General features: G+C 46.9%; 1 protein-coding gene across 1 annotated transcript; it reads right to left on the reverse strand.

Moving 5' to 3' along the window:
- Positions 1-278: 278 nt before the first annotated feature.
- On the reverse strand, positions 279-5,603 carry LOC143363737 (uncharacterized). Its single transcript, XM_076804277.1, has one exon. The coding sequence runs from the start codon at positions 5,601-5,603 to the stop codon at positions 279-281; it is 5,325 nt and encodes a 1,774-aa protein (XP_076660392.1).
- Positions 5,604-10,045: the final 4,442 nt, after the last annotated feature.

Raw genomic sequence — 10,045 nt, forward strand, 5'->3', positions numbered from 1 at the left:
TTCGCTGTCTGGATCAAGAAGACGAAGGACAACGGCAGGAACGTTTGTAATCGTAACGCGGCGCTATCGATCGAAGCGCGTGATCGATATGTAAACTCGCACCCGATTACCGGCAATTTTGAACGTTGGAGTCCTGAACATACCGCCCGCCTCGGATAGTTGTATCCGATTACAAAAGGAGGGAGGTACAACGAAAAGGTTTCGCTGAACCTCGTGGCGAAATGCGTACGCTCGAGAATTACACTTTACGTAGCGCGTCTTAGCCTATTTTGTACATTTTATGACCGCCCGCCGTGACGGAGCGGTTGTTTGTTTTGGGGCTGTGTCTCGTCCGCGTTTTTTGCATCGAGGGTATCAGTTTCGTTGATATCAACGGGGAGGAAACACAGTTTGACGATCGGCCGTTTGTACTCCGAGTTGGCAGTCTTAATTGTTACGACGCGAATAATGTTATCCTCTCCGGGATGACATTTGATTATCCGCGCAAGTTCCCACTTACACGGAGGTGCAAGGGCGTTTCGGAGAAGGACGATACGACCAACCTTTGCGAGGTGACTCGCGGTGCGCCATTTCGTGCGTTGTTGCAACGAGTGAATATAGTCATTCGACCACGCTTTCCAAACACTTTCGTACAGTTTCTTTAAGAGCTGCCAACGAGTCAAGCGCGAATCGTTTACATCGAGCAGAGTTACGGTAGGAACAGTGGTGATCGCCGTGCCGATAAGAAAGTGACCCGGGGTCAGCGCTGTATAATCGTCGATATTTTCCGACCTCGGAGCAATCGGACGGGAGTTCATGCAAGCTTCGATCTGACATAATACGGTAGTCATCTCTTCGAACGTCAGAGTGTGCGAACCGATGACTCGTTTAAAATGGTGTTTCATGCTTCGAAATCCGGCTTCCCACAGTCCGCCGAAATGCGGAGCGGAGGGAGGAATGAAGTGCCATGCTACCTGATCGCTCGCGAGTTTGTTAAGGAGATTCGGGTCGCGCGTGGCGGATCGAAAGGCCGTGGTCAGTTCTTTGTCGGCACCCTGGAACGTGGTTCCATTATCGCTATACATGGCGACCGGTAAACCGCGACGCGAGATGAACCGATCGTAGCACGCTAGGAACGCATCCGTTGTATAGGATCCTACGAATTCGAGGTGTACCGCACGCGTCGCCATACATATAAAAAGTGCGATATACGCCTTTGTCGATTTATGTCCGCGACCGGGAGTCGTTCGGACTGCGATGGGGCCCGCGTAGTCCACGCCACAGTGTAAGAATGCTCTTTCTGAGCGGGTAACGCGTACCGCCGGAAGCTCTCCCATCAATTCGAACGGAATTGTCGCACGCTGTCGCGCGCAGATCACGCACTTGTATAAAACTTGGCGAACAGTAGGACGTGCCCGTAGGAGCCAGAATTCTTGTCGCAACTTCGCTAGCGTTAGTTGAGGGCCTGCGTGTAGCAAACTACGGTGCAGATGGCTGATGAGCAGCGAAACGAGAGGATGCGAGGCAAGGATAATCGGATGTTTGGTTTCCTCGGGTAATGCCGAATTTTGAAGGCGCCCGCCAACGCGAATCAGTCCCTCCGAATCGAGATACGGGTTTAAAGAGAGCACTGGACTTTGTCGCGGGAGCGGATGCTTACCGTATAACCGCTGAAATTCAACCGGAAGTACCGTTTGTTGAATATGTTTCAGCCAATACGTGCGCGCTTGTCGAATTTCTATCGGAAGCAGCGCGCTTGGATTTGGACAATTTTCCGAGTGACCTTCCGTGGCCGAGGTTGACGATTCGGACAGGTTACGGTATGACTGTAGTCTTTTGATAAAGCGCAAAATATACGCAGTCACGCGGAGAAGCTTGGGCCAACTCGAGAATCGTGTAGCTAGATCCCACGGTTCTGGTACAGTGACTGCGTGAAGAGCGACCGGTATCCGTTCCTCCGTCGTTGCCTTGAGCGGAGTGGTCTCGCAAGGCCACGAGGTAGATGGCGATTTGAGCCACCTCGGGCCGTGCCACCATAGGCTATGGTTCACAAACTGAGGGACGTGGATTCCGCGAGAGGCGCAGTCGGCAGGATTGTCTTCCGATATAACATGGTGCCACTGACATTTTGGTACTAGTTCCTGAATGTTCGCGACTCGATTCGCGACAAACGTTTTCCAACGAGACGCGGGTTGACTTATCCATGCGAGAGTAATCGTGGAATCGGTCCAGCCGTGCATCTCGCACGCAGAGTCCTCGAACGAAGTTCTTATGAACGACATTAGACGAGAAAGGAGTACAACTCCGCATAGCTCAAGGCGCGGAATGGTGAAGGATTTGAGCGGAGCCACTTTAGACTTTGCAGCGAGAAGAGAGACTAGAATCTCACCGTTGTTAGTTGTAACGCGAGAGTAAACAACTGCGGCATAGGCGTTTTGCGAGGCATCGGCGAAGCCATGCAGTTCTGTTTTTAAAACGTTTAACCCGTGTCCTGTCCACCGAGGGAGAACGATAGATCGGAGCAGGGGAAGTTGCGTGCAATACGTGGTCCACGTTTCGCGGAACTCGGTCGGGATGGTCTCATCCCAATCACACTTCTGCAACCAGAGGCGTTGCATCAGAATTTTGGCCACGATAACAACGGGAGCGGCCCATCCCAGCGGGTCGTAGAATCGAGCGATTGTCGAAAGAATTTCCCGTTTTGTTGCCGGAATGACGTTTTGAATTCCGATGTCGAAACGAAATGAGTCGTTCCCGGGATTCCAGTTGATACCAAGGACCTTTAAATTGTCATCTGGTAACAATGGTTTGCTGGCAGCAAGACCATGATCTGAGGGATCGATATCGGCAATTAATGCAGGGCAATTACTAGCCCATTTGCGCAATTTAAAGCCACCCTCTTGCAACAGGGCAGTTACGTGGTCACGTGTTTTACGTGCTAGCCGTGGATCGTCCGCGCCGAAGACGCAGTCGTCCACATAGATTTGGTCGCGAAGAACCAGCTGCGCGAGAGGATATTTCGACCCTTCGTCCTTAGCGAGTTGTTGGAGGACCCGTAAAGCAAGATAAGGAGCTGGACCGGTACCGTACGTAACGGTCAAGAGCCGATAATGCCGCAATGGTTCTGAGGGAGAAGATCGCCACAAAATCCGTTGATAGTCAACGTCCTTGTGGTCGACCAAGATCTGCCGGTACATTTTAGCAATGTCGGCGATAAAGACGTATCGATAGCGGCGCCATCGAAGAATTACAGCGGCTAAGTCCGTTTGTAATTTGGGACCGATCAATAAGTGGTCGTTGAGTGATGTCCCGTTTCCCGTTTTCGAGGATGCGTTGAAAACGACACGAAGCCGTGTTGTAGCGCTGTGTTCCCGAATAACCGCGTGATGCGGTATGTACACGGTTTGAAGTGACGGAACCGTTTGCGTGTCGGTGACTTCGGCCATATGACCGAGGGCCTCGTACTCACGTAGGAACTGAGCGTATTCTGCTGAATGCTCCGCGTTTCGTTGCAACCGATTTTCCTGTCTTAGGAACATGGTGTTCGCCGCGGAGAGTGAAGGGCCAATATCGATGGGAGGTCCTTCGATAAAAGGCAAGCGAACGATATACTGTCCATTTGGAGCCCGAGTATGCGTGCGTTGAAAATGTTCCTCGCACTTTTGTTCAGCAGGAGAAAGACGCGTGACGAACGGTAACTCCTCGACTTCCCAAAATCGTCGAAGTTCGGCATCGAGATTCCCCGAAACGTTGCAGTGGAAGCTGGCAACGGAAGTAGGAGCATTGGATGCGAAAGATGGAACGGGACCGGAAAGGATCCAGCCTAACGTGGTGTTTTGAGCCGTCGGCTCGTTCACCGGGCCCTTTCGCAAACCTTCTAAAAGAAGCAACCCGTACTGATCCGCACCGATAATTAGTTCGATTGGAGCCGAGTCAAAGGGATTGTCGTCCGCCAATTCCAGATCGCGAATATGAGAGAGCCTGACGCCTGTCGACACTTGATGTGGCAGATAGTTCGACAATGAACGTAGTACGTAAGCGCTCATGGAGTATACGGAGTCCGTTTTACACGATGCTACGGTAAATGTTGTCGATGAGCGACAAGCAACCGCGTTATTGCCGATTCCGGTAATGCTGACTGAAACACGCGAACGCGGTAGTCGGAGTCGTTGTGTTAAATTCTCGGCAATTATAGAAATGACCGAGCCTTGATCGAGTAACGCGCGAATTTTCTCTGAACGGCCAGACGGTGACCGCAGTTCGACCCATGCAGTCGCGAGCAAGACTTGCTGTGTGGCAGTCACGCGCGGAACAGAACAAGACGTGAGCAGCGATGTGACATTCTCGGTCGTTAACGTAGAGTTATTCGATGACGCGGTACCGGTTGATGACGCAGTCGCGTTGTTGAGATGTAACAAGGTGTGATGACGCCTTTTACAAATGGAACAGTTATATGAACTCGTACATTTTTTCGTCGAATGGTACGGACTCAAACAGTTCATGCACCGGTTGGTCCCTTTCGCGAACTCGACCCGTTGTTCGACAGATTTACTTTTAAATAACGCGCATTGTCCGAGTATGTGATTCGCTTTGCATAACTCGCACGGGCTCTTGACGGCAGCAGCACCGTGTAACGAAGTCGCACGAACACGACTCGATTTGGTTGCTGCCGAGTCCGCGATCCGAGAGGCCGCTCCCGACGGGGACGGCTTAATTGTTTGTAGCGCGCGTATTCGCGATTTTAGAAATGTATTAAGCGTTTCAAATGTCGGACAATCTGTGTTATCGCCGAGTTTCAACTCCCAAGCCTTCCGCGACTCGGAATCTAATTTCGTTGTTACGAAGAAAACGAGTAAGTCGCCCCAATGTTCGACGGGACGATCGAGATTCTGCAGGGCTTTTATCGCCTTGTTGGCTTTGTCGCGAAGGCTTCGCAGCTGATCGGCAGACTCGGAATGAACTTGTGGAAGGTCGTACAGAGTTTCTAAATGCGTTGTCACTAACAGCCGCTTGTTTTCAAAACACTCTACCAGGAGGTCCCACGCGATCGCGAAGCCCGCATCGGTTATCGCGATGTTCTCGACGAGATCACTTGCCGCGCCTTGCAAACACGCTAACAAATATTCGAAACGAGATACGTTTGACAGACCTTTACGAGAGATGACCATCGCTGTAAAGCGATCGCGGAAGGTTTCCCACTCACTGAAGGCTCCAGAGAATGTCGGCAGATTGAGCATTGGCATTCGACTCTTGTCGTCATCAGGTTGCGAGACAGGTCCTGCTGGCGACGGCGTCGAGTCAGTACCAGATGAGTCGGCAGCTGCGAGACGAGAAAGAGTTTCCGCCATGTAGTCCGATGTTTCCATGTAAATCTCGTGCACGGCCATGAATCGATCCTGGGTGAAGTAACCCACGGTGGAACGCTCCGCGTCCGTGGCAACGGCAGAGAGCTGCTTATGCAGACGTTGGCACTCGGCAAAAGATTCGCTAAGTCTTGCGATTCGATTCTTAACGGTTGCTACCGTTAATTTTGCTTTGCCGATCTTCTTGAAATTGTCAAGGGTACGTTCGACAATACGAGCGGCATCGATTTGGTGTTTAAGAAGCGTCTTGAGGTCACCCATTGTGAACTGTTACAGACCGACTAGTCCTTTTGTCCTTCAACTTTGAATGTCCAACGGATCACTCAACCGTCGTCAAATTGCCGAACAAGATCTTTTTAACCTCACAAATGTTTCTTCACCGAAACTCACTGCAATCCGGCTCGAAGGACCAATGTTTTCTCGTGCAGCGAGGTTGATTTGGATAGTGGAACTATCCTGTCAAGGATATACAGCGGTATACGGGATTTAAAGAATTACCACTTGTTCGGTCACGAAAAAGAACCCTTTTTTATTTCACGATACCAGACGTTCCCTACGGAGACGATAATCCCGCGATAGGCACGGTAGCGATAAGCGTCGAATCCGAAAGGTTTTGCGCGAGACGGTTACAAGAATGCGATAGGCGCGGAGATAATATACGTGTTGATCGTTCGCTGTCTGGATCAAGAAGACGAAGGACAACGGCAGGAACGTTTGTAATCGTAACGCGGCGCTATCGATCGAAGCGCGTGATCGATATGTAAACTCGCACCCGATTACCGGCAATTTTGAACGTTGGAGTCCTGAACACTATCCTATCCTCTATCCTATCCTATCCTCTATCCTATCCAATCCTCTATCCTATCCTATCCTCTGTCGTATCCTATTTTCTATCGTGTCCTATCCTCTATCATATCCTGTCCTCTAACGTATCCTATCCTCTATCCTATCCTATCCTCTATCCTATAATATCCTCTATCCTATCCTATCCTCTATCCTATCCAATCCCCTATCCTATCCTCTGTCCTATCATATCCTCCATCCTATCCCATCCTCTATCCTATCCTATCCTCTATCCTATCCTATCCTCTATCCAATCTAATCCTCTATCCTATCCTATCCTTCTGAGTATCCTATAATCTATTCTATCCTCTTTCCTATCCTATCCTCTATCCTATCCTATCCTCTATCCTATTGTATCCTCTATCCTATCCTATCCACTATCCTATAATATCCTCTATCCGATCCTACCTTCTGTCGTATCCTCTTTTCTATGCTATCCTATCCCCTTTCCTATCCTGTCCTCTATCCTATCCTATCCTCTATCCTATCCTATCCTATATCCTATTGTATCCTCTATACTATCCCATCCTCTATACCATCCTATCCTCTATCCTTTCCCATCCTCTATCCTATCCTATCCTCTGTCCTATCCTATCCTCTGTCCTATCCAATCCTCTATCCCAAAATATCCTCTATTCTATCCAATCCTCTATCCTATCCATTCCTCTATTCTATAATATCCTCAATCCTATCCAATCCTCTATCCTATCCTCTATCCTATCCTCTATCCTATCCTATTCTGAATGCAATCCTGTATCCTATCTAATCCTCTATCCTATCATATCCTCTATCCTATCTTATCCTCTATCCTATCGTATCATCTATCCTATCCCATCCCCTATGCTATCCTCTATCCTATCCTATCCTCTATAATATCGTATCCTCTATCCTACCCTATCCTCTGTCCGATAATATCATATATCCTATCCTATTCTCTATCATATCATATCCTCCATCCTATCCCATCCTCTATCCTATCCTATCCTCTATCCTATCCTATCCTCTATCCAATCCAATCTTCTGTCCTATCCTATCCTCCATAGTATCCTATCCTCTATCCTATCGTCCATCCTATCCTATCCTCTATCATATCCTATCCTCTATACTATCCTATCCTATCCTATCCTCTAGCCTATCCTATCCTCTATCCTATCCTACCGTTTGTCCTATCCTATCCTCTATAATATACTATCCTCAATCCTATCCTATCCTCTATCCTATCCAATCGTCTATCCTATAATATCCTCTACCTATCGTATACTGAATGCTATCCTGTATCCTATCCAATCCTCTATCGTATCCTATCCTCTATCCTATCGTATCCTCTATCCTATCCCATCATCTAACGTATCCTATCATCTATCCTATCCTATCCTATATCCTATAATATTGTGTATCCTATCCTATACTCTATCCTATCCTATCCTCTATCCTATCCTATCCTCTATCCTATCCTACCCTCTATCCTATCCTATCCTCTATCCTATCCTATCCTCTAGCATATCCTATCCTCTAGCATATCCTATCCTCTATCCTATCATATCCTCTATCGTATCCAATCCCCTATCCTATCCTCTATCCGATCCTATCCTCTATCCTATCCTATCCTCTAACCCATCCAATCCCCTATCCTACCCTCTATCCTATCCTATCCTGTATCCTATCCTATCCTCTATCCTATCCTATACTCTATCCTATCCTCTATCGTATCCTATCCTCTATCCTATCCTATTCTCCATCCCATCCTATCCTCTATCCTATCCTATCCTCTATCCTATACTATCCTCTATCCTATCCTATCCTCTATCCTATCCTATCCTCTATAATATCGTACCCTGAATAGTATCCTATCCTCTATCGTCTGCTCTATCCTATCCTATCCTCTATCCTATCCTATTCTCTATCCTATCCAATCCCCTATCCTATCCTCTATCCGATCCTATCCTCTATCCTATCCTATCCTCAATCCTATCCTATCCTCTATCCTATCCTATCCTCTATCCTATCCTATCCTCTATCCTATCCTATCCTCTATCCTATCCTATCCTCTATCCTATCCTATCCTCTATCCTATCCTATCCTCTATCCTATCCTATCCTCTATCCTATCCTATCCTCTATCCTATCCTATCCTCTATCCTATCCTATCATCTATAATATCGTATCCTCTATCCTATCCTATCCTCTATCCTATTCTATCCTCTATCCTATTCTATCCTCTATCCTATACTATGCTCTATCCTATCCTATCCTCTATCCTATCCTATCCTCTATCCTATCCTATCCTCTATCCTATCCTATCCTCTATCCTATCCTATCCTCTATCCTATCCAATTCCCTATCCTCTATCAAATCCTATCCTCTATAATATCGTATCCTCCAACCCATCCAATCCCCTATCCTATCCTCTATCCTATCGTATCCTTTACCCTATCCTATAATATATCGTCTCCTGTCCTCTATCCTATCCAATTCCCTATCCTATCCTCTATCGTCGACTATCCTCTATCCTATCCAATTACCTATCCTATCCTCTATCCTATCCTCTCCGATCCTAAATCCTATCCTATTCTCTATCCTATCCTCTATCCTATCCTATCCTCTATCCTATAATATCATCCATCCTATCCTATTCTCTATGCTATCCTATCCTTTATCCTATCCTATCCTCTATCGTCTCCTATCCTCTATCCTATCCTAATCCCCTATGTTATCCTCTATCCTGTCCCATCCTCTGTAATATCGTATTTTCTATGCTATCCTCCATCCTATCCTATCCTCTATCCTATCCTCTATCCTATCCAAACCTCTATCCTATCCTATCCTCTATTCTATCCGAATCCGCTATCCAATACTATCCTCTATCCTATCTTATGATCTATCCTATTGTATCCTCTATACTATCCCATCCTCTATACCATCCTATCCTCTATCCTTTCCCATCCTCTATCCTATCCTCTATCCTATCCAATTATCTATCCTATCCTCTATCCCGTCCTATCCTCTATCCTATCGTATCATCTATCCTATCCTATACTCTATCCTATCCTATCCTCCATCCTATCCTATGCTCTATCCTACCCTATCCTCTGTCCTATCCTATCCTCTATCCTATCCTATCCTCTATCCTATCCTATCCTCTATCCTATCCTATCCTTTCCTGTATCCTATCCAATCCTGTATCCTATCCTGTCCTCTATTCTATCCTACCCTCTATCCTATCCTATCCTCTGTCCTATCCTATCCTCTATCCTTTCCTATCCTCTATCCTATCCTATCTTCTATCCTATCCTATCCTCTATCCTATCAAAACCCCAACCCTATCCTCTGTCCTATCCTATCCTCTATCCTATCCTATCCTATCCTCTATCCTATCAAATCACCTATCCTATCCTCTATCCTATCCTATCATCTATCCTCTATCCTATCCAATCCTCTATCCTATCCTATCCTCTATCCTATCAAATCCCCTATCCTATCCTCTGTCCTATCCTATCCTCTATCCTATCCTATCCTCTATCCTATCCTATCCTCTATCCTATCCTATCCTCTATCCTATCCTATCCTCTATCCTCTATCCTATCCTATCCTCTATACTATCCTATCCTCTATCCTATCCTATATTCTATCCTATCCTATCCTCTATCCTATCCTATCCTCTATCCTATCCTATCCTCTATCCTATCCTATCCTCTATCCTATCAAATCCCCTATCCTATCCTCTGTCCTATCCTATCCTCTATCCTATCCTATCCTCTATCCTATCCTATCCTCTATCCTATCCTATCCTCTATCCTATCCTATCGTCTATCCTATCCTCTATCCTATCCTATACTCTATCCTATCCTATCCTCCATCCTA

The sequence above is a fragment of the Halictus rubicundus genome, unplaced genomic scaffold, assembly GCF_050948215.1.
Source record: "Halictus rubicundus isolate RS-2024b unplaced genomic scaffold, iyHalRubi1_principal scaffold0108, whole genome shotgun sequence".
NCBI lineage: Eukaryota > Metazoa > Arthropoda > Insecta > Hymenoptera > Halictidae > Halictus > Halictus rubicundus.

Coding starts and splice junctions, on each gene's coding strand:
- LOC143363737 (XM_076804277.1), bottom strand. CDS start 5,603: ATGGGTGACCTCAAGACGCTTCTTAAACACCAAATCGATGCCGCTCGT.